The 23,411-nt window shown below is 53.2% G+C and overlaps 1 protein-coding gene across 3 annotated transcripts in view; it reads left to right on the top strand.

Annotated features, from left to right (window-relative positions):
• The window catches only part of TBC1D16 (TBC1 domain family member 16), a 31,796-nt gene extending 9,145 nt beyond the window's left edge, over positions 1-22,651 (top strand). For 2 of the 3 annotated variants that reach the window (XM_053960441.1, XM_053960439.1), the window contains 9 exons: positions 13,127-13,324; positions 14,626-14,773; positions 15,783-15,950; positions 16,779-16,927; positions 17,669-17,803; positions 18,436-18,622; positions 19,001-19,180; positions 19,672-19,818; positions 20,431-22,651. In XM_053960441.1, the coding sequence (XP_053816416.1) occupies positions 13,127-13,324; positions 14,626-14,773; positions 15,783-15,950; positions 16,779-16,927; positions 17,669-17,803; positions 18,436-18,622; positions 19,001-19,180; positions 19,672-19,818; positions 20,431-20,676 (1,558 nt within the window). In that variant the 3' untranslated portion in view covers positions 20,677-22,651. The remainder of the gene's footprint in view (positions 1-13,126; positions 13,325-14,625; positions 14,774-15,782; positions 15,951-16,778; positions 16,928-17,668; positions 17,804-18,435; positions 18,623-19,000; positions 19,181-19,671; positions 19,819-20,430) is intronic. The other variant, XM_053960440.1, reaches the window with a different exon arrangement.
• The last annotated feature ends 760 nt before the right edge of the window (positions 22,652-23,411 follow it).

Raw genomic sequence — 23,411 nt, 5'->3', positions numbered from 1 at the left:
GTTCTCCTTTGTGCGTGTCAGCAGTGCACAAACTGCACTGATGGTTGAAGAGATTTTGCCTCTATTTTGTGGGCTAATCTGAAGTCCAGAGAATGCCAGTAAGAACGAGGTTTGTGAGGAAATATTCTAATGGATTCAATTCTCTCTGGGTATTTTAAAACCCTTCTGTGAGGTGATGTCAGACTTTGTATCAGCTTTGCATTAGGCATCTGCCCAGGGTTTGCTGGGCTTGAGCTCTGCAGCACCTCTGCAGTGGGGTGAGTGGTGACTGTCCTGTCCCATCCCAAGAAATAAAGTCCAGCCTTTGCCAGGTCAGTGGCTGAGAGGAACACCAATGACCACGAGGGCAATGTGCATAGCCTGGCATCTTCTCTCCTCGTGGAGAGACTGTGGAGCTCAGGGCTCAAGAATGTGTTTTATTACCCCGCTGTAGTGGTGGGAAGCGGGAAGAGCGAGGGGACAGGTTTGGAATAACATCCTGGCTGCTGAACACCAGGAGGCTGAGCTCATCCTGGGGAAACCCCAGTGCTGGCCTGGGCCACAGCCCACGTGCTGTCCCAGGAATGCTGTGGGCTTGGATTGCTCCCGCAAGGAGCTGCTGCAGGAGGGTCCCAGGCAGCGTCCAGTGAGTCAGGAGTGTTGTGGTTTAACTGTGCTGCAGCACTTATGCTCTGTGCTGCAAAGAGTGTCAGGGAAGGAAGGAAATGTGGTTTATTGCATCTTCTCTGCCTTGTCTGTGAATTCCTGTGGCATTTCCCTGCCCTCTGCCGGCTTTTCCTCACTGCTGCTGGAGCCCAGACAGCTCCAGCCAGGCAGAGCCGGCTCTGCACACACAGCTCAGGGGCCTGCTTGCTTCTGCTTTTTCCCTTCTTTTTTAACTCCTGTGGTGCCAGTCTGAAGCATCACACAGTGCACGTGACACTCATAATTGGCAGCAGATTAATAAAACAGAGCTTTTGTTGTTTGGGACTTTTGACTTGAAAGGGTTTTGTCCAGTGTGTGCGTTTCTCGTGCCAATTTGTTCTTCCCCATTGAGCCGCCTTCCATGGAATCTGCAGGATCTTACAAGCTGTTGAGTGGGAGATTTTGCATAGAATCCCTTGCAAAAATCTGGTCAAAAAGCATCTCGTATTTCCTGCTTTCATCTCAGCATTCTGGGGGACAGGAGATGCTGTTTCAGAAGTCACTACAAACATGGGAACAGCTTCCTTGTTTCTTAAGGGTTTGTTTTGGTTTGGGTTTTTCTGCTGGCTGCTTCGCCTCTGAGCCAGAACTGGAGTGGGAACAAAGTTTGTGCTGCTGGCAGATTGTTTGAGCTCTCTTCCCTCCTCACCTCCCAGTCACCACCTCCTCTCTGCCAGGAGGAATGACTGTTTCTGGTTGTTTCCCTCTGCGCTGGGGAGCTGCTGCAAAGGCAGCTCTGCTCTTCCCTGTGGTTGTTGCAGAAGCTGAAGGAATATGTTGCATTTCAGTCCAGCCAGCTTCCTGTGTGATTAGATATCCTCAGAAATGGAGAAACTGGTCACCGTGGAAGAATTGGGATGTACAGGTACACCTGGATCAGATGAGATCAGGGGCTCGGCGAGCTGCTTGACAGAATTCGTGTGTGACCAGGAGTCACGAGTCCCATCTGCCTCTTGGAGTGTCCCTGAGGAGGTGGCCTGGCCACCTGGGCATGAGGGAGCCACAAGCACTGCGGTGTGTGCAGGACAAGGACAGGGAGGAGGGAGGGAGGTGGGCTGGGCAGCCCTGGGGTTGCACAACGAGTAAGGCAGTTGCAAGTCACCGACTCCCCTGGTAGAACATAAGGAAATAAAAACGTATCCATTGTTGGTTTTTTTTTTTTTTCCCTCTTTGCTTCTCAGTTTGACAGGATGCCAGGGGTCCCACGCAGCGCTCGATGCATCCTCCTCCCATTTACACAATTCCTTGGGCTGGGAGCAATGGGAGTGTCCCAGCAGCAGCATGCACACTCCTGCTTCTCTCTTTAGACCAGCCTGGCACGCTGCTGCAGGGTGAGCTCATCCTTAAGGAAAGGTGGCCTTACTCTCCTGGGGTTTGTGTCCTTCTTAACTTTGGGGACCCCTTAGTGCTCCCAGCACGTGGTTCCTGCAGGAGGCAGCTGCTGTGGGGAATGCCTGCACGGATGGCAGCTTTGCCAGGGTCTGTGGGTCCTTTTCTGTGGAAAAGGAGGGATTGTGGAAATAAAATCATTCCGTTCTGCCCCTTCCCTCCCCTGTCCCCGTTGTTTGTTGGCTGTCAGGAAATGTTTGCCTTGTGGCCTGAAGGACACGAGTTCAGGGCAGCTGCTCGCTGTGCCCAGCTCTGGCTTGCTGCTGCCTTGGGAAATTCCTCTGCTTCCATTTTCCCCAGCAGTAAATTGAAACTAAAAGGCTTTTGTTACATCCAGGCAAGCAAACAACATCTGACACTTCTGTAATGTCCATCCTCTGATGCCGCTGGCGTTATTGAACTGACCATGACATCAGATCTATACAGTTGGTTGTGGAAGCACTTACTGCTCTGTGAGTGGGGTTTGGTTTGGGGTGGGGTTTGTGCTGTGCCAGAGTGATCCCTGGATAACAGGAGCTTTCATGGGTGCTCAGGAGGCTTTTCACTTCTCAGCTGTGATTGCTGATACCTGACAAGCACCACAGCAATGCCGAAGAAGAGATACAAACACTGGCGTTGGTTCCTTCACCCACTTCACCTTGGGATGTTGTCCAATACAGTCAAAATTTGGCCTGAGGGGCCTCAGTGTTGGAATTGTATGAGTGGAGCTTGGGGCAACATCTGGCCAGAGGCCGGAGCTCCAGGAGCAGCCCCACAGGTGCTGGGACAGAGGCCAGCAGTGCTGCCACAGCTCAGGCTGGGAAGGACGAGCAGAAGCGACGTGGTCAAGGTGGAATCAATGCAGGAAGGAAACATCCTTCATGAGACATCGATGGCTTTAGCAGCCAGTAATAAAAGGAACGAAACGCTGTCACCGTGGAGCTGCATGATGGTGAGCTCTCGTGTTCTTCAGCAGACATGAATTCACGTGGCAGATCGATCACAGACAGCCCAGGCAAAGCTCACAGCACAGGGAAAAACTCCTTTGGCGTCGCAGCTGATGCAATTTTTACGGCTGTGTTGCACATCCTGTTGTTAAGCCGCTTCCCCGGGAGCTCATCAGTAAATGAGCTGCTCCAGGAGCCGGTGGGAGCAGCGCAGGCATTGCATCATCTTGTTTTGGCAGCTCACCTGAAGGGCTGAGAGCCGTTCCGACCTCTGCAGCAAAAACAGGAGACAAAATTATAAGGGAAATGAGCTGAAATTAGAGTGAACTGGCAGGGGCTCTGGAGTCATCAAGAGATTGGGAATTCATCGCTGTTGTAACAGAAGTGATTATACTGGAACCAGGGGAATTGGTCACAGACTTTAAAATCTCCTGTAACTTCTTGCAGCATCTCAGTTTTGAATTATTTCAGCCCTGGGGAGGAGCGAGGGGGGTACCTGGTCCAGGTTTCAATTCCCAGGACTTGCCTGAACTGGTGCCACTTATGATGTAAGACAGCAAAGCTCCTAATTCCACTTGTACCCAAACCCATGCCTGGGAAAAAACATCCACAAGTCCTTATTCCATCAGAAGGATAGTGTCTCTTCTGTGTGTTGTGGGGTCAGTGTAAGCTTCCCTAAGGCAGGGGTGGTCTGTGTAGAGCCGGGCACTGGGAAGGGGAGCTGGCCTGAGCCATCAGCAGCACTGTGTAATCAATTAAAGTTGTTCCTGGCTGCAAAGCTGAGAAGGTTGGACAGATCCAAGAGATTGCAGAGGCATACGGCTCTATCTTGCTTTATATAAATATTTGAACAGCAAGAACATTAATTATGGCAGGTTTGTTTCTTCCCTCTGTTGGGTTGCTGCCAGATTTCGTTGGAAGAAAATAGTGACAGCTAACTTGGGATCGGGAATTGCGGCTGAGGGGGTCCGTGGAGCTCTTTATTTGGGATGTCGGGAGGGACATCCCAGGGCTGGCAGCGGGAGCGAGGAGGGGACACGGAGGGTGCCCTCTGTCCCCGGGGCTCTGGGGCAGCGGGCGTTGTTCAGGTGTGCTCAGGACACTGGGGAAGGCCTGAACCCCTGCTGCGGACACAGCTCCATGGGCAGGGCCGTGGTGCCTTTCTGTGGGGCCGTGGAGTGTGGCTGCCGTGGCTTTTTTGTGGCCCGTGACCATGGGTCGCTGCCATGGCCGCTGCCTGTGACCCATGGGCATGGCCTGACCAGTGCCCGCGGCCATGACCGCGGCCGGTGCCTGTCCCCGTGCCCGTGGTCGATGCCCGTGCCCGTTGTCCATGACAGTGCCCATGCCCGTGGCCGTTGTCCGTGACCGTGACCCTGCCCGTTGTCCGTGCCCATGGCTGTGCCCGTGACCATTGTCCATTGTCTGTGCCCGTTGTCCGTGACCATGCCCATGCCCGTTGGCTATGCCCATGCCCATTGTCCGTGCCTGTTTCCGTGCCCATGCCCATTTCCGTGCCCATTGTCTGTCCCCGTTGTCCGTGCCCATATCCGTGCCCGTGTCCGTGCCCGTTTCCGAGCCCGTGTCTGTGCCCGTTTCCGTGCCCGTTTCCGTGTCCGTGCCCGTTTCCGTGCCCATGGCCGTGCCCATTTTCCGTGTCCGTGTCCGTTTCCGTGCCCGTTTCCGTGTCCGTGTCCGTGTCCGTTTCCGTGCCCGTTTCCGTGCCCGTGGCCGTTTCCGTGCCCATTTTCCGTGTCCGTGTCCGTTTCCGTGCCCGTTTCCGTGCCCGTTTCCGTGCCCGTGTCCGTGTCCATGCCCGTTTCCGTGCCCGTGTCCGTGCCCGTTTCCGTGCCCGTTTCCGCGTCCGTGCCCGTTTCCGTGCCCATGGCCGTGCCCATTTTCCGTGTCCGTGTCCGTTTCCGTGCCCGTTTCCGTGCCCGTTTCCGTGCCCGTGTCCGTGTCCATGCCCGTTTCCGTGTCCGTTTCCGTGCCCGTTTCCGTGCGCGTTTCCGTGTCCGTGCCCGTTTCCGTGCCCATGGCCGTGCCCATTTTCCGTGTCCGTGTCCGTTTCCGTGTCCGTTTCCGTGCCCGTTTCCGTGCCCGTGGCCGTGTCCGTGCCCGTTTCCGTGCCCGTGTCCGTGTCCATGCCCGTTTCCGTGTCCGTGTCCGTGCCCGTTTCCGTGCCCGTGTCCGTGTCCATGCCCGTTTCCATGTCCGTGTCCGTGCCCGTTTCCGTGCCCGTGCCCGTTTCCCGATGCGGGGCCAGGGCCGGTCGGTGGCGCGGCGGGGCCGCCAGGGGGCGCGCTGTGCCCAGCGGTGCCCCCCGGGACCCCCGGTCCTGCCCCCCCCCTCCCCTCAGCGCGGCCGAGGCGGGAGATCCCGGGGCCGTGCGACATTAAAGGGACATTAAACCCCGTCCAGGGCCACCGCTGCCGTGGCAGGGACACCTCCCACTGTCCCAGGCTGCTCCCAGCCCTGTCCAGCCTGGCCTTGGGCATTTCCAGGGATCCGGGGGCGGCCACAGCTTCTCTGGGCACGCTGTGCCAGGGCCTGCCCACCCTCACAGGGAAGGATTTCTTCCTAATATCTGATCTAAATCTACCATCAGTTTGAAGCCATTCCCTCCGTCCTGGCACTCCAGCCCTTGGAAATTGTCTCTCTCCACGTTTTTTGTCAGCTCCTTCAGGCCCTGCAAGGCCGCCCTGAGGTCACCCCAAAGCTTCTCCTGCCCAGGCGAGCAATGCCAGCCGTGCCAGCCTTTCCTGCCAGCAGAGCTGCTCCATCCTCTGCTCCTCCTGGAGCCTCCTCTGGGCTCTGCAGCAGCTCCAGCTCCTGCCTGAGCTGGGGCAGCTCTGCAGGTGGGCTCTCACCTGAGGGGCAGAGGGGACAATCCCTGTCCCTGCTGCCCACGCTGGGGCTCAGCCCAGGCTCAGGGGGGTTCTGGTTCCAGCACACACGGCCGGGGCATGACCGGCCCTCGCCCACCAGCACCCCCCTGTCCTTCTCCCCAGGGCTGCTTTCACCTTTTCCCTGGATATTCTTGCATTTCTTCTGTTATTTATTTATACAATCGCAACGCCCAGAAATCTGAATGGAGAGCAGAGATAAATGGCACTGGCAGGTGTCCACAGCTTTGTGAGGGAAGAATTGCGTTAAGTTGAATCAAAATAAAGAGCTTGTCCCCTCCAAAGCACCACAGTATATGCAAATAAATCTGCACGGCCTCTGTCTCCTTGGCTCGGGCCTCGCAATTATCCCAGCATTAGGCATTTACAATAACTCTGGAACATGCTTTTAGGCAGCGCTCCTCTTTCCTCTCCCTTTTCTGCTACTTGAAGCAAGCTCTTCCCTTGGGAAATCCGCATTGTCTTGTGGAAACAGTGAAATCCTCCCTGGGTGGTGCTGGCTCAGCTCACGCTGGGGCAGCAGCAGAGTCCGGGCAGTTGGTTAACTTCGCCACTAAAATGTCCCCCTGAAATTCCCAGTTCACTGCTGAGAGCCAGGAATATAAGAACAAAGGTAACCGGCAGGTCTTTCAAGGGAGCAGCGGTTTGAAGGCTTGATTATAATTAGCATAATTAGGGGAGAATTTTATTTTTGCATGGATTGAACTGAAAGGAAAAAAAGCAAAATAATCCATTGATTTTAAAAATAAAATAAACATGGGGAAGAAAGGTCTCCTTCTCCAGACTGGAATGGGCTGAAAAGCAAACATTCTTTTTCGGGCTTTGCTGAGAAATCACTTTTTCCATCTAAGGAATTTTTTTTTTTTTTTTTTTTTAAGTGTTGCATTTCGATTGATTTATTAATGAGTGTAAGCCCAGGCATGAGGTGCCCCTTCTCTGTAGGGATTGTAAAAATCCAACACTGAGCTTCTGGAACATTTTCCTCCCTTGAAGCGAAGGTAACATTTGCATCCTTGAGCAGTGTCCGCTCGGCTCTCAGTGATTTGTTGTGTTTGGCTGCTCGGAGCTGTTTGAATTTTATTCCTAAGCATCAAACCGCTCATTCTGCCCCTTCTCTCTCCCTGCAACAAGAACCCACAGAGGAAAAGAGAAAAACCTCACTTGGGTTTACCTGAGCAGCTACACCTGTGTGGAAGTGCCAGCTGTGAAAGCAGATTGCTTGTCGCCTAGCTGGAGCTAGATGTGTATCACATTCCAGATTTTGGGGAAGAGAGATTAAAACACCCATTGCTTCACTACAAACTTCTGCTTATTTTTTTGCCTTTTCCATTTACATTCAAAATAATTAGCTCAAGAACTCTGGGTTTGTTTTGTTTTCCTTTTGCTTTAACTCCAGCGCTGGGGGGACCCTTCGGAGGCCGCGGGGCCGTTTCCCTGATGCCCCCCTTGCTGGCTGGAATCGCTCAGCTTCCTCCGCGGCCTCGAGGGCTTGGAGGGATGAACGAGGAGCAGCAAAGCCCCCGGTGTGGTGAGGCTTTCACCCCTCTGGGGCACGGGGCAGGGTGGTGGGTTCCCCCCGGCCGCCGCCGTCACCAACGCCCAGGATGGAGATCCGTGTTCCACCTGTGCCAGGTGGCCGGGAAGCTCTGGGGAGGCGGGCAGGGTGCTGGGAACACGGACTGCAAGAGCCCCATAAAGCAGAACAAATCGGTTTGATCTTTATTTCTCAAGGACAAACCAATTACGCCCGTCAGAAGGCAAAGCTGCATAATCGGGTTTCCACGAGTCCCTCGCCGTGTTACAGCGGTTTATTTGTCAGGCTGGCGTTGGCAGAGCTGTTGTTAATTCCCAGCCCGTCCCTGACGGTGAACTTGCTGTTTCAGCCCAAGGTCAGAGGGTGCCTGAGGAGTCCCTGAACAAGGCTCTGGCCGCGGACCCTCTGCTCGCTGCGAGGGGAGGGAGGGACTCCGGCACTTTTGAGATGTAAACAGCCTGTTCCTTGGGTGTTGTCAATAACAGCAATGCGAGGAGTGACTAACAACAATGCGCTGACTTGGACAAGCCCTTGGATCTGCTTTCCGGTGCCCTGCTTGAAAAGGATGCAATTATTTTTCGTAACTGTTTATTTTCCCTCTACAACAAGCTAAGCGAAGCAAGTTTGTCAGAGGCAGAGTGCTCCTAATTTGGTCTCCAGTGACCTCTGCCGCCGTGATTGGCAGCCCGGTGTCAGGGAGGAACTTGTGCCTGTGAGATAGAAATGAGCAGAACAAATGCCGTAGGACAGCTTGGGTTCCCCGGGGGACACGGGCTCAAAAAGGTGAAAGAAGTGCAATTACAGGAGGTTTTCAGCGCAGAAAGTTAATTAGCTACTAAATAGCATTTAGTGCAGTTCAACGTGGGGAAATTTATGTTTTGAAAGCAAACAGATCAATGGAAAGCTCTTGGAAAGTCCACGTTGACATCCGTGTACTTTGTACTGTAACTGCCCGAGTAGTTTTTCCCAGGTTTCCCCAACAAATAGGAGGAATTGTTAGAACATGTTTGCAGATGTATAGAAATGCTTCCACATGAGGATGCTTTGACATTTCATTTTAGAAATCCTGGCTAGGCTCTCTAAATCCAGCTCTCTAATACCTTGTTCCCCTGGTCACCGTGGTCAGTGGAAATCGATTCTGTTCGGGTTCTCTGAGGCACAGAAACTTCAAGTTCCAAATGTTTTCAGCCAAAGTTCCTGACCCGGTTTCTCCTCTGTGCTGCTCAGATGTGACAGCAGCGTTTCCCTGTCCGTGGCTGGCTCTGTGTGGCCGTGCTCTGTGGGAAGCTGGTGCTGTCCTGCGAGTGTCCTTCCAGCCCTGCTCTGCAGAGCGAGCAGAGACATCTCAACATCTCTTTTTTAATCCTAACTTACCAATCTGGTTTCCTTTGCATGCCTTTTGTGTCACTGAATTCAGCACGTTTCGGTCTATAATATATGTATATTGTCAAGGACACTTTTTTTTATCAGAACAATGGATTTGGGCTCCAGATACTCAATATTACCTTACTCTGTACAGCCACTGCACTAAATTTTTAGGCATTTCAGGATAGCTTTGAACTTTTATTGGCGGATTATTTGTTTGAAGCTGTCTGTCTTAGCAGCTGATGCTGCCAGGAGCTGTTTCACCTTGCTGGGAAGAAGAGGAACCCAGAAGGTCAGTGCCTGTGGGGAATAGTGGAGAAACAGAGAAATGCTAACCCCCGGGGAGGAGAAGGGGCATGTAATTCCCATTACATGGATGCTCATACATTATGATGATACTCATTGTCTGTAAATGATGGTCCCAAGCCGGCCTGCAGGAATGCTGGGGCTGTGGGAGCTGTTATTAGTGACAGCGTGCGTTAGCGCCGGGCTGATGGAGAGCCAGCTCCAGCAGCAGGGCTTGGCTCTGGCAGGAGGCTCGCTGGGAATCAGGTGGTGCACGCTGACAGCTTGGGTGACTGCCACATCATGGCTGCAGCCTTCAGCCCCTTTCTCTCTCGTAATTATATTTGTCACATCACATCGTAAAATGAGTTATTAGGTCTTTGTTGCTGAAATTGGCTTCCCAGGTAATCAGGGCAGGTCTCTGGAACAGAAATAATAATTGGGTTTAGCTCTCCCTGTGCTGTAGGTGTGTTCCAGGGCTTTGGAACAGGGAGTTGGGTCCCATGGCTGCAGGTTGAGTCTCACCTGCAGTGTCTGAGCTCCTCAGCGGGGCGTGCGAGAGGTCCCTTGGGGTGGGAGGGGGATGGTGGCTCCTTGGGGCTACAGAGGCTCCAGGAATGTGGATATGGTTGGCTGCTGTAGTTGATTGTTGAGTGGAGAAAATACATCAGCCCCTGTTCTTGCTCCCCAGCAGGAATGGGATGTGTTCTGGGCGGTGGGACTTGGCTGAGGGCAAAAGGCTGAAGTGGAATCACAGAATCACAGAATCCTTTGGGCTGGAAAAGCCCTCCGAGATCATCAAGTCAAGTCATTCCCCCAGCACTGCCAGGGCCACCACTGACCCATGTCCCCAAGTGCCACATCCACGTGGCTGTTAAATCCCTCCAGGGGTGGGGACTGCACCACTGCCCTGGGTGGCCTGTTCCAGTGTCTGACAGCCCTTTCCATGAAGAATTTTTCCCCAATATCCAACCTGACCCTCCCCTGGCACAACTTGAGGCTGTTTCCTCCTGTCCTGTCCCTTGCTCCCTCGGAGCAGAGCTCGACCCCTGGCTGGCTCCACTCTTGTCAGGGAGTGAGGAGGTCCCCCCTGAGCCTCCTTTTCTCCAGGCTGAGCCCCTTTCCAGCTCCCTCAGCCACTCCTGGTGCTCCAGCCCCTTCCCCAGCTCCCTTCCCTTCCCTGGACACGCTCCAGCCCCTCCATGACCTTCTCGAACTGAACACATGAACATGGCCCGGAGTTCCCTGACCCAGGCTTTCTAATCCTCCTTGATTTTTTCCCTGTCCCTTTTATTCCCGTGGCCCACTGCACTTGTTGTTTTGCTGACCAGTGCTGTGTATTAGCTGGTGCTCTGTTTTTCCTGGATCCCGCAACCCAAAGTCTCTCTGGAATGTTCCTCCAGCTATTTGCATTGCAGTGCTTCAGCTCCTGCTTTTATGGGGTGCTCTGGGATAAATTCCTCATCTAACAGATAGAATAGTCTGACAAACAATAAACTCTTCCCCTGCATTTGTCTGTCTTGAGTGCCTGGTTAGAGGACTCCCCAAACCCCACAAAATTAGCAGAGATCATACTGCTTGTTGTCACTGACCTACAGAATTATCTCAGTATTAAAATTTTATTTTAAAGTAATCCAGAGATTAGAGCATTTTCCATTTTTCTTTTCGATCAATATGTACAGGAAAAAGTCATTTTAGTCACAGTGCGGGTTTTTTCCTAATTTCCCCGGTGACTCAGTGAGCCACCAGCGCGAGGTGGCTCCGTCTCTGCTCTGTCCCCAGCGTGAATGTTTGTGTCCATTGTGCAGGGCAGGGAGGGCACAGGTGTCTCTTTCAGATTTCACCCTCTGCATCAGTGAGAACATCGGAATTTCCCCGGGCTGCCCGGGCTCAGGCACTCTGCTTACCCCTGGTGCTCCTTGCTGCCTGCCAGGGCTGAACCCAGTGACACGAGAGGCCTCCGTGCCTGCGGGATGCGTGTGCGAGCTTGTCGCCCGTGGCCGGATGGGAACTGTAAACATTTCTCTTGGAGAAGCATTTCCGGAGGTTCCCCCAGTGCCAGGACTGTGCCCGGGCTCTCCTGCCCGCGGGTCCCAGCTGGCTGCTGCTGCATCTGGGGCAGATTTGGGTTTTGGAGCACGGGGAACTGCAGCTGGAAATGCCGTGCTGCGCTGAGGAGCTGCGGAATGCCCGGCATCAAAGCCAGCTCTACTGGTAACTCATTTCTTGGCAGTTCTCTGGACATTTCTGCTGGTCATTTCAGATGATGTTCTTGAAGAACTGGCATGTGGACCTCTGTGACCAGGCCCTGCATGATCCTCACACCAACCCATCCTCCAGCCCTTTGCCACACTGACCAGCTCCTCTTTGCAAGAGTTTTAGAAAATGGGTTGCCTCTGCTTAATCTTTGAATTAGTTTGAGTCATCTCTTCCAGGAAAATCCTGTGTAACCAGCTGTGGCTGTTATGAAGTGTTGCTCCATAAATACCAGCTGCTGCTAGCAGGCAGTCCAGCCCAAGTGTCTTGTACCAGGACTCTTGTTACATCTGTGTTAATGTTAGATACTCCATGTTTTAGAAAGTGTTACATTTCGCCACCTTATCAGAAAGTAATGCTTGATTTTTCATAAAGGCCAGTACAATCTTCATGGAAAAATTCCCAAGGCAGGGGATGGTGTACAGCGGTGCCTGTGGTCGAAGGTATCCTGGTGTCTAACCTGGGGTGAGGTTGGATGTGTGCTGTGATCCCTATTGCCACATCCCTTCCGAGTCCTCATCCTCCGAACGGCCTGAACGTGAGTTCTGCTTTGCAGCTTTCCTTCCCAAAACTGGAGCAGCAGAACTTCCCAGAGAGCCACGAAGCTGCTCCTTTCGCTGGAGTCACCCAGCCTTGCTCTCCTCCAGCCGGTGCCGCAGGAGCAGGAGGGGGCTGGGGGACCAGAGTGACACACTGGAGTGGGGCTGGGGTGGACATGCACCCCGCTGGCTGGGCTGGCCAGAGCCCTGTCCCCGGAGCCCTGGGACCCTGGCAGTGCTGCCCAGGAGGCTGCTCCCTGTGGAAGAGGCCCTGGAGCCCGGCGCGGGAGGCACACGGATGTGAAGTGCATGCTGAGTGTGTGATTTCCAGCCTCCAGTGCCCACATTGTTGGATAAGAGGATTAGAAAACACCACATAAAGTGGCCTTGCAGGGGGCTGCTTTGTACCTGCTCCGGGCCTTGTCTGGCAAACCCCGATTTCACAGCAGAGCCCATTCAGAGCCTGCGCCGAGATTGTTCACGTGCATTGGCCTTTTTACGAGCCAAGGGGTCACAGTTTCACATTCACCTAATTCCCAAAGCACTGATATTTCTTGTTTGGGATGGGGGCTGGTGGGGATATGGGGGCTTTTTGAGTCTGAACTCAGTTTGCATTTAAAGCTGGAGATCTGGGGTGGATTGGGAAAGGGTTGGGTTCACTTTCTCTACTTTATGGTGGATTGAAGAGCTCAGGTGTGATTTCCCACTCCTAAATCTCCCAATGGTCAAGACTGCAGGTGGAAACCATTTGTCTGGAGTTTATAGACATGAATCCAGGCTTGGCAGGTCTTCTTGCAGAAGTGTAATGAGAAACTCAAGTTCAGGGGAAACATCTTTGGATCTTACTGGTCAAAGAGGGAATTTCCCAGATGAGATCTCAGGTCCATGCTGCTGTTGGAATGTGGTCATTCCTCCTGTCCCCATCCTGGTGTGGAGTGGCTGAGCTGGACATTGAGGGCATTGCCTGAGCTGCTTCATTTTACCTTCTCAAAAGTTGGTGTTTTGAGGAATGGGTTTGGCTCTCCCCAGTTCTGCATGCAAGAACTTTAGGAAAAGGCCAAAGCCAGGGTGCTTTTTGGGACGGTAGGGATTAATTTAAATAAAAATAATTTAGTTGGTGAATGAATGCCAGTTTCAGAACTCTGACTAAAGGTTTTTAACATGGAGCATCTGTGACTGGTGCACATGCCCACACAGCCTCCCACGGCTGACGGGGTTTGTGTCCCCACGCTCTGTCCGCAGGGACACGTGTGACAATCGCATGACCTGCTCCACCAGCTCTGCCTCCAGCCTGGACACCAGTGCCCAGTTCCAGGAGAACAATGGGCAAACGCAGAGCACCAGATGGGATGAACAGCAGAAGGTATTTGCCCTCGAGCAGGTGTGTGGTGTCTTCAGAGTAGACCTGGGACAAATGAGATCCCTTCGCCTTTTCTTCAGGTACTGCATCCTTGTGTGTGAGCTGTGTGTGAATTGTGTGAGCTGTGTGAATCATGTGAATTGTGTGTGAGCTGTGTGTGAATTGTGTGAGCTGTGTGAATCATGTGAATTGTGTGTGAGCTGTGTGTGAGTTATATGAATTGTGTGAGCTGTGTGAATCATGTGAATTGTGTGTGAGCTGTGTGTGAATTGTGTGAGCTGTGTGAATCATGTGAATTGTGTGTGAGCTGTGTGTGAGCTGTGTGAATCATGTGAATTGTGTGTGAGCTGTGTGAGCTGTGTGAATCATGTGAATTGTGTGTGAGCTGTGTGTGAATTGTGTGAGCTGTGTGAATCATGTGAATTGTGTGTGAGCTGTGTGTGAGTTACATGAATTGTGTGAGCTGTGTGAATCATGTGAATCATGTGAATTGTGTGTGAGCTGTGTGTGAGCTGTGTGAGCTGTGTGAATCGTGGATTTTGTGTGAGCTGTGTGTGAGTTACATGAATTGTGTGAGCTGTGTGTGAGCTCTGCATGCTCCATGTTGGGGCTCTGGGCAGAGGTGATTTCTGCAATCCTACCTGGAAGCCTTTCCAGAACAATTGTCTCCAGGAAAGTGAGTGTCAGCCTTCCCAAGGAGAGCCTCTGAATTGCAGTTACGGAGTCAAAAGGATTTTATTTTTAGTAAAGCAAAGGTTGCTCTTAGCTGTCATACCATAAATGCTTCAAATAACCTGGGGATATGAAAAACATCTTTATCTATGGTACCTTTTCTTTTGCCTGCTCCTCAGCAGGCTCCTCTGGAGTCTTGCTGCTCTCAGCCTCTTCAGTTATCTTTCGAATTATTACAAAATTTATTTCAAATTATTGCAAAAACATTTTTACTCCCTCTTTTTGCTCTCACTCCCTGTTTCTTTGGGCAGAGCTGTGTGTGAGCAAGTCTGCACATCCCTAGGAGCTGACTTTGTGTACTGCCTCAATGTTTCTGGGGCAGACTTCCTGCGGTTTTTTTCTCCAGGGAAGACAAATTTTAAATCCTTCATGTGAAGGAAGGGTAAAAATAGTGCTGTTACCAGGGACAAGTGGAGAAAATTGTCACTGTGACCATGTCATACAATCATAAAATGTCTCAGTTGAGGTGACCCGTAAGGATCAGTGAGTCCCAGGGATGCAAAGCTGCCTCTGTGCCCTGTTCTAAGGGGCAGCTTGGTGTTGCACTGTGTGTCTTGCTTGGTGCTGTCTCTCCCCCAGGCTCCAGGTCCCTGCTGGTCCCTCGTTGTGCTGGGTGGCCCCTGCAGGGTGCTCTCCATTGTTCCCACAGTGATGAGGCGTGTACCTGTGGGCAGCTGGTGGTGGCCAGCAGGGAGAGCCAGTACAAGATCTTCCATTTTCACCACGGCGGCCTGGATAAACTGTCCGAGGTGTTTCAGCAATGGAAGTACTGCACAGAGACCCATCTCAAGGACCAGGTACCTGAGCCAGGCTCTTGGGGCCGGGTGTTTCACACATGTGTGCTGGAGAGGTGAGGCTTTGAGTTCATGTCAGGAAGCTGCCAGATGCTGGGTGTTCAGGATGGAAATGCAAGCTGGACTCAAGGTGGTCTCTTGGACCTGTCTGTCCCCATCCATTCCTGTTCTACCTGTGGAATATGGGGGAAGATCATCCAGAAGATTCACTTAGTGATTTTGATGGACCTGACAGGTCAGCAGTGTCCTTTAGGCACAGAAGGTGTGTGGAAATCTGCAGAGATAGGTTGGAAATAGTGTCAGAGCCTTTCATCCATCTTGTGACGCATAACATTCCGTTTGGAGAATGTTTTGACAAGGCATCTTGCCATATTTTGTTCAATCTACATACAAATGTGATAAGAGCTCTTTAATTATCTGTTTAAGATATTGTATGTGCTTATTAGAAACAGTGATTTTTAAATTTCCATCCTTCCCACAGAGCCCCCCGCTGCTTTTCTTATTACGGTCGCATGGGCTCACTTTTTGCATTGAGCAACCTTTGATTTTTAAATTAAATGTCAGCTGCAGCCTTGCACTGGGATCCTGAGTGCCCTCAGAGAGCCTGGCAGCGCAGTTCCCCGCTCTCCTAACAGCAATCCCTTTGTATATGGCCAATCATATGTAATTTATTGCAGGCATTCCTGGCAGGGGCAAGTTTTGCTGTAAGCAGCATTAATTCAGTTTCAGGTCAGGGATAAGATTGGAGGAAGAATGGAAACTATTTTTTTTTTTTTAAGATGAAGCCGTTTTCCAGTGGATTTTAATTATTCTAATCACTCTTGTTATTGTAATGGTTGGAATTAAAAAAAAAAAAAAAAAAAAAAAACAAACCAACAGGAAAGCCTCCCCAAGTGCAGCTCCTCAGTGCTTAATCCTACATGAACCATGCAGAGGTTTCCCTGCTCTGGGTTTCACACTGTGCTGCTCTCCCTGGCTCCTGCTGCAGTTGTGGTTTGTCCTGCCCCCTCAGCAGCTGGCAGATGAGAAAACCTGCATGCAGTTCTCCATCCGCCGGCCCAAGCTGCCCTCCTCGGAGACCCACCCCGAGGAGAACTCCTACCGGCGCCTGGACGTGTCAGCCTGGCTGCACCACCTCAACGAGGCCGGCCAGGTGGAGGAGGAGTACAGGCTGAGGAAGGTGAGGGGCTCTCCTGTGTTCTGTCCTGGAACTGCAGGACTTCCTTCCTGCCAGGGGCAGGAGCTGGGCTTTTGGGAGGATGGAGACCTGAGTGAAGCCTTGGCTGGAGATCTTGCTGTGGGACTGCATTCCCACCTGGACGTGTTCCTGTGTCACCTGCTCTAGGTGACCCTGCCTTGGAGAGGGGAGCTGGACTGGATATCCCCAGGGTCACTTCCAACCCTAACAATTGTGTGACTCTGTGGTGGGGGAGCATTGCTCTGGCCGAGGAGCTGTCCCACTTCTGCTGCTTTGGAATCAATAAAGCAAAGTGCCCAGTGCCTGCTGTGTTTGCAGAATGTGTGACCAAGTCACAGAGAGCACTGCAGATTGCTGGAAGAGCTGAGATGGTTGAAATAGCTGAGATTGTGTGAACTGAGATTTCGTGAACTGAGATTTCTTGAACAGAGACTGTACAAACTGAGATTGCTGTATGAAATAACAGGGCTGAGGGGAGCACTGGGCCCGGGCCCTGAGAGAGAAGTTTGCAGTGCAGTGCAGAGTCTCCAGGATTTGGGATTAAGCCGTGACATGAGAACGACACGTTAATCATAGAGCCTCTCCGGGGGTGGTTATTGACATTGAAATGAGCCTGATTTGTGTCTGGTCTGGGAATAGAGGGCCAGCACTTTCCCTCTAAACATGTGCAAATTACAGGAGCTTGAATCAAGGCGTCACTTGTCAGGAAAGGACTGCAGAGGCACCAAAGCACAGCAGCGGGCAGTTGCCTGTTGCTGTTTTTGGGAATGCTAAAACTGTACCAGCCATAACTTTTGCTCCTTCTTCCAGGCCATTTTCTTTGGTGGGATTGATATTTCCATCCGTGGGGAGGTGTGGCCCTTTCTGCTGCACTACTACAGCTACGAGTCCACCTCTGAAGAGAGAGAGGCACTGAGGCTGCAGAAGAGGAAAGAATACTTTGAGATCCAGGAAAAAAGGTAACAGACCATCATCATCCTCCTCTGCTCATCTTCCTTGGGCTGGATGTCACAGTGACACCTCAGTCTCTGCATCCTGTGCGTGAGGAGAGGCTGGAGTGGGAGGGATGGTGAAGGAGGTGCTGGGCACTGCTGAGGCTCTGGAGCCAACGCCACAGAGCTCAGACATTTCCTTACCTGAGCTCTTGGAACAGCCCCGTCAGAACCATGCAGGGAAACACCTCACAGGCAAGGCTCAGATTAGAACACTGAAGGTGAAATTGGGATCTTGTATTTCTTTATGAATAAAATGTACATAAAAATAAGGGATGAGAAGGGTTATGTAATTCCAGAAGGTTGTTAATGCAAGGATTGTGTGTTGTTAAATGGAGGTGGGTACACTGAAGCTGGAGGGGCACAGTACTGTAAATAATCAGGAGACAATCAAACCAGAGTGCTGAGCTCTGGTGTGCTGAGTTCCAAGGGGCAGTGGAGAATAGAGTCTGATGCTTCTGAAGTGTTTATTGCAGCAAACACATCATGTCATCCTGTTTATAACCCAGGAGGCTCCTTCCAGTAATCCCTTGGGACAGGCAATCCACTGTTCTGGACAGACCTGCTGGTCTGTTTTTCAGGTGCTGAGGAAACCCGGTACAGGAGTAGTTTTTCTCTGCAAACTAAGACTGAAATGAGGCTTTTTGTTCATTGTGGCAATCACATCCCTCTCTTGGCAACCCTGTGCTGTTGCTGCGTGGTTTCCAGGCTGGCCATGACTCCAGATGAGCAGAAGGATTTCTGGCGCCAGGTGCAGTTCACGGTGGACAAGGATGTCGTGAGGACCGACCGCAGCAACCAGTTCTTCCGAGGGGAGGACAACCCAAATGTGGAGACCATGAGGTGAAGTGTCTGATTCCAGTGTCCTGAAAAACATGTCCTGCTCAATGTTGGCCAGCCCCCAGCCCAGGCTGCCTGGGAATGCTGCACAGCACCCACCTCTGCCACCACGGGATGCAGCAGCAAGGCCTTCCCCAGTGCTGCCACTGCTGCTGTAGTTCCCTTCTCGGCCCTATAACCCTGCTCCCATCCCCGAGCTTCCCTGCACACACAGGCACAGCAGAGGTGCTGTGGTGGGGCACTGGGCAGGTGCTTGGGTCTCTGGCACAGAGGGCAAGCACACCAGAGTCTGCTCCATGAGAGTGTGACTTGTAAAGGTGTGGCTTCAAGAGAGTTTGGTTTCATCCAGCAGCATGGCTTGGAGTTTTATGGATGTGTTGGGCATCATCTCTCCTTTCCCATGGGCCCTTCATTTCTGTACTCTTAATCTTTTTAAATCTTCATTTTCTGTTTATATTTTGCGGTCTGTGTATGCCGAACCTTTTCCTGAAGTCTATGCCACAGAACTGGGGTTTGCAGCAGGGTTTCCCTGTCTGTGTTATAGCAGCTCACATGAGGCCCTGTGTCTTTGTCCCTGAGATGAGTGCTGTCACCTGCCCTCACCTGTCCCCTCTGCATTTCTGTCTCTGCTCCAGGAGGATCTTGCTGAACTATGCAGTATTTAACCCAGCCATTGGATACTCCCAGGGCATGTCCGACCTGGTTGCCCCACTCCTGGCAGAGGTCCTGGATGAGTCGGATACTTTCTGGTGCTTTGTGGGGTTGATGCAGAACACGATCTTCATCAGCTCCCCCCGGGATGAGGACATGGAGAAGCAGCTGGTGAGGCTGAGTGCTGGGCTCCCTTCGGCCCTCCTGTGGCTTCTCCTCTCCCCAGTTCCTGGGCTGGGGGGGTCCAGCATGCCAAATCACATTCCAAAGCCACTACATCCTCGGGGTGATCCTTGGGGTTGCCATGTGCAGGGCCCGGAGCTGGGCTTTGATGATCCTTGTGGATCAGTTCCGATTCAGGATATTCTATGATTCTGTGGAAATACCTGGTGGGTAGAATCGATCCTGGGCGACTGAGGCACTCCAGAGGCAGTTATATCTGTCCTTCTTGTGAAATGGCAGCTGAGAGAGAAGAGCTCTGCAGCTCCGGCTCCCCGGGGCGCTGAGGGCTGCCCGAGGCAGGGCCTCAGCCCAGGGCGTCTCTTGCAGCTGTACCTGCGCGAGCTGCTGCGGCTGATGCACCCCCGCTTCCACCAGCACCTGTGTGCCCTGGGCGAGGACGGGCTGCAGATGCTCTTCTGCCACCGCTGGATCCTGCTCTGCTTCAAGCGCGAGTTCGCGGAGGCCGAGGCGCTGCGCATGTGGGAAGCGTGCTGGGCTCACTACCAGGTGAGGCGGCTGCCAGGGCACGGCACGTCCTGGCTGAGTCCTCACCCTCGGCACCGAGGCTTTCCAGAAAGGCTCCTCACAGCAAAGTAGCCAAAACGAGTCGGGTCTGTGCCTATGGCAGAGGTTTGTCTGTGGAGCAGGAGGATGGAGCTCTCCTCCTTGGGGATGTCTGGGCTTCACAAGGAGGTGTTTCAGGAAATGCTGAACACCCGCTTCTGAAGTTCAGGCTTCTCTTACGCAGCCGGGAAATGTCTTCCCCAAAAATCTGCTCTGTGGTGCAAACAGTGGTGCAGACCTTGCTGCTGGGCTGTGAAGGAAAGAGGCTTTGGCCCAGCTGTTGTCCAGAAGTCACCAGTAACTCACATTCCCATCACTGGGCAGAACTGAAGGGAGCAAAATCTCTCACCAAGGACCCACTTGTGGAGGGTGGGAGGTGAAGCCAGAGCTCTGCCTCCACCTGCTGTACAGCAGCCCCTGTGTTCCCATTGCAGACAGACTATTTCCACCTCTTCATCTGCGTGGCCATCGTGGTGATTTATGGGGACGACGTCATCGAGCAGCAGCTGGCCACTGACCAGATGCTGCTGCATTTCGGCAACCTGGCCATGCACATGAACGGGGAGCTCGTACTCAGGAAGGTAAATGCCCAGGTGCCCATGTGGGACAAGGTCCAGAGATGAGTCAGAGGATTCAGAAAAACGGGGACTGCTGCTTCAGCTTTGCATCTCCTGTATCCCCGTGGCCGCCTGGGTGGGATGCTGCTGTTTGCCTGGAAACAAGATTTGCAGCAGGAGGAGGCAGTTGTTGAGTGCTTGGGAGGTGTCAGTGTGGTTGGGATCACCCTCGTTTGGATAACCTGCTCAGGGAAATGGAGACGGAGCTGTTGGTGCCACGGTGCCCGTTCCCTTTCAGCTGGCAGTGACTGGGGCCATGGCATGAGCTGTGGCAGCCCCTGTGGCCATGGGATGAGCCATGGCATGAGCTGTGGCAGCCCCTGTGGCCATGGCATGAGCTGTGGCAGCCCCTGTGGCCATGGGATGAGCTGTGGCAGCCCCTGTGGCCATGGCATGAGCTGTGGCAGCCCCTGTGGCCTGCCACTGTCCCCAGTGCCTCGGTAACCCTCGGGTGTTTGGCAGGACACACCTTTGCTGAAGCCCAGGCAGCCAAACAGGAGGATTGTGTGGGAGGCCACCTCAGCCCTCCGCGTCGGTCCCTGGCGAGGGATGACTGTTTTCCCTCTCTCCCTCCAGGCCAGGAGTCTGCTCTATCAGTTCCACCTGCTCCCCCGCATCCCCTGCAGCCTGCACGACCTCTGCAAGCTGTGTGGGACAGGCATGTGGGACAGCGGCTTCATCCCCGCTGTGGAGTGCTCTGGCCACCACCCGGAGTCCGAGAGCTGCCCGTACGGGGGGCTGGTGGAAGTGTCTTCTCCTAAACCAGGAAGTGAAGGCAAGAGAGGCCTGAAAACACGGGATGTCTTTGCCTTCCGAAAATAGCTGGGAGGAACAGGGTGCGACGGCGGAAGGGAAGGGCAGGAAGGATGTGCATAGGAAAAAATGTTAAAGAAAGAAATGGAGGAATAGCTTGTCAAGACTCCTGAGAAGACTGGAAGGTGTGGAATGGAAGAGGAATTCAGTTGCTCTGTAGGGGAAGTTCTGTTGCATGGGTGATGGAACCTGAGAGAAAGGCATCGACCCAGAACTGTGTTTGGATTTGATTTTGTTAGAAACAAGCTTTTCTAGGTTTTAACAAGGACTTTTTATTCTGCCTCTGGGACTGGACTGGTGAGCAACCAGGACTTTCTTACTTGCTGGTGAGAAACGAGAGCACTCCGGGGAGCCAAGGCTGCCCAGAAGTGTTGGTGGGCAGGTGGCAGGAGCAGGGCCAAGGCCACTGTCCCCTCACCCAGAGCACACCCCTCTGCTTCAACCAAAACGTGCAGCTTTGTGGCTTCTTTTTAAAGCCACAAAAGCCATTTTAATTATAATCTGCCAAAAATAAAACTGCAGACCGTTGGGATTGCAGGGCAGGTGTCTGCTTTGTCAGCAAGGAGGGACTGGTCACCTCAAAGTCTTGTCTCTGGCCATTTCTGGTTTTATAGGATACACTGGCTGGCATGATTTTTTTCCATTTTCATAGAAAATGGACTGCCCCAGGTCTCAGAGCACAGCTGCTCTCAGACAGGGTATTTCACAGACATTGCCCAAAGTTTCCTTCTTCATGAGATACTGGGAAGGAATTCTTCCCTGTGAGGGTGGGGAGGCCCTGGCACAGAGAAGCTGTGGCTGCCCCTGGATCCCTGGCAGTGTCCAAGGCCAGGTTGGACAGAGCTTGGAGCAGCCTGCGATAGTGGAAGGTGGCCCTGCCCATGGCAGGGGATGGAATGGGATGAGCTCTAAGGTCCCTTCCAACCCAAACCATTCTGTGATTCTCTGACATTACAGCAAAGCTGTTTCTTTATGCTGACAGCTGCAGACTTTAATACTTTAGTCTGTTCTTTCCAGTATGTTTCCCATTGTGTTTCCTTTGGCTCTCCTCAATTACTGAATATTTACTGTCCTTGCCTGTCACTGCCACAGCCTGTGGCACATACATTCCGTGTGGGTTTTAGGCTCTTCAGTCAGTGCCAGGGGTGCTCCCTGTTCCACATCCCAAAGTGAAAATGAAACTTGCCTTCTTGCAGTGGTTTTTGCTGAGCTCTGTCTGATAAAGGTTTCCCTTGGGGTGTTTTTGAGAGGACAGTGTTTCTCCCCATGTCCGCTATGAATTTTGCCAGCCAGAAGTGGAGCTGGGGCCTTGAGCCCTGTTGCCAAAGGTTCTTTCCAAACTCCGTGGCCTCCAAAGGCGTGTCCTGAGCCAGCGTTTGTGCCAAAGGCAGCCAGGGGAGCAGTTTCCTTGTGGGGGTGGAAAAGGAGCCGAGGTGGCAGGGGGCTGTGCCTCTGCAGCCTTCCCTGGCTGCCCTGCTCCCTCCACGCTGCTGTCCTGGGCAGGCTGACTCCCAGCCCTGCCTCTCAGGAGCGTCTGTGCCCTCGGGCAGAGCTGGGTGGGTTCCTGCACCTGACAAGCACATTTCTCTCCAAATCCTTCTGCAAAGCCTCACCCACAGCCTGTCCTGGAGCCCCGTTCCTGCTGGGAAGGGAACCAGCCAAGAGCACGCGGCGTTCCCGCGTGGCAGGAGCCTTGACCCACCGAAGGCAGCGTGCCAAGGGCTGCCTGTTGAGTGGCAGAAGGACAGTTCAGCTCCCGATTTGTGTGCCTTCAATCCAGAGGATGGAAACCTTCCCCTGGACGGGAGCAGTGGGGAAACCCGCTCAGAATGGCACAGCTCCGAATCGGCCCGGCTGCGGGGCACCGAGGCTGCAGGGGTGAGCTGGGCTTTGGCAAGGGACACCTCGTGTAAGGGCTGCTCTCCTCTGGGCAGGGAGTTCGTGGAGATTTATGTTTCAGTGATAATAAAAGTTGGTGTGAGGCTTTTGTGCGTGCATTGCTGTGCAGGCTGGGGACAGCAGACACCGTCCCCCAGCTCCAGCCGCCCCCTTTGCAGCCACTCAGAGACGTGCTGGGTGCCAGGGCAGCATTGCTGTCCCCAGGCTCTGCTCCTGGGCACCTGTGGCAGCACTCCACACGTGGAGGCTCCAAGTGGCAGTGGCTGAATTCAGGTCAGAGAAAGCACACAGCAGAAAATGCCAGAAGCATCTTCCTGCAGAGCGACTTGGTGGCACAGGGACAGGTGCCAGCTCCCCAGGGGGACACTGCCTTCTGCCACCTGCCAGCCCCGTGTGGCACTGGCAGCACCGTGGCTGCTCCCGGTGCCAGGGCAGCCGGAGCCCCTCGGGAGCCGTACGAGGTGTGGGCAGCCCTGCCAGGCCTGGAGGACTGGGCACAGGGGCAGCCCCTCCTGGGCTCACGGGGTGCTGGGCACAGGGGAACAGCCCCCCCTCGCCTCCCCACTGCCTGCCGTGGGCTGGGAGGCACCAGCAAACCCCTCCCAGAAGGGCCAGGGCTGGTTTTGCTGCAGCACTCGTTCCCAGCCAGTAAAAGACAATAGGAAGAGATGAAGTAGATAATTTGGAGCGTTATTTTTCCACTATTAAAATGTCATTCAGCAATGTGGAAATCACTCAGGATTCGTTTCGTTAAAGACTCTGCACTGCAGCTTTCCAGCATGTGGAATAAGCTGGGTTCTGTTCGAAGCAGGGCTCAGCTCTGGGTGTGCATCCTTGGGACCATT

The sequence above is a fragment of the Vidua chalybeata genome, chromosome 19, assembly GCF_026979565.1.
Source record: "Vidua chalybeata isolate OUT-0048 chromosome 19, bVidCha1 merged haplotype, whole genome shotgun sequence".
NCBI lineage: Eukaryota > Metazoa > Chordata > Aves > Passeriformes > Viduidae > Vidua > Vidua chalybeata.
The sequence above is the reverse complement of the archived record's forward strand: the minus strand, read 5'-3'. Positions and strand labels throughout refer to the sequence as shown.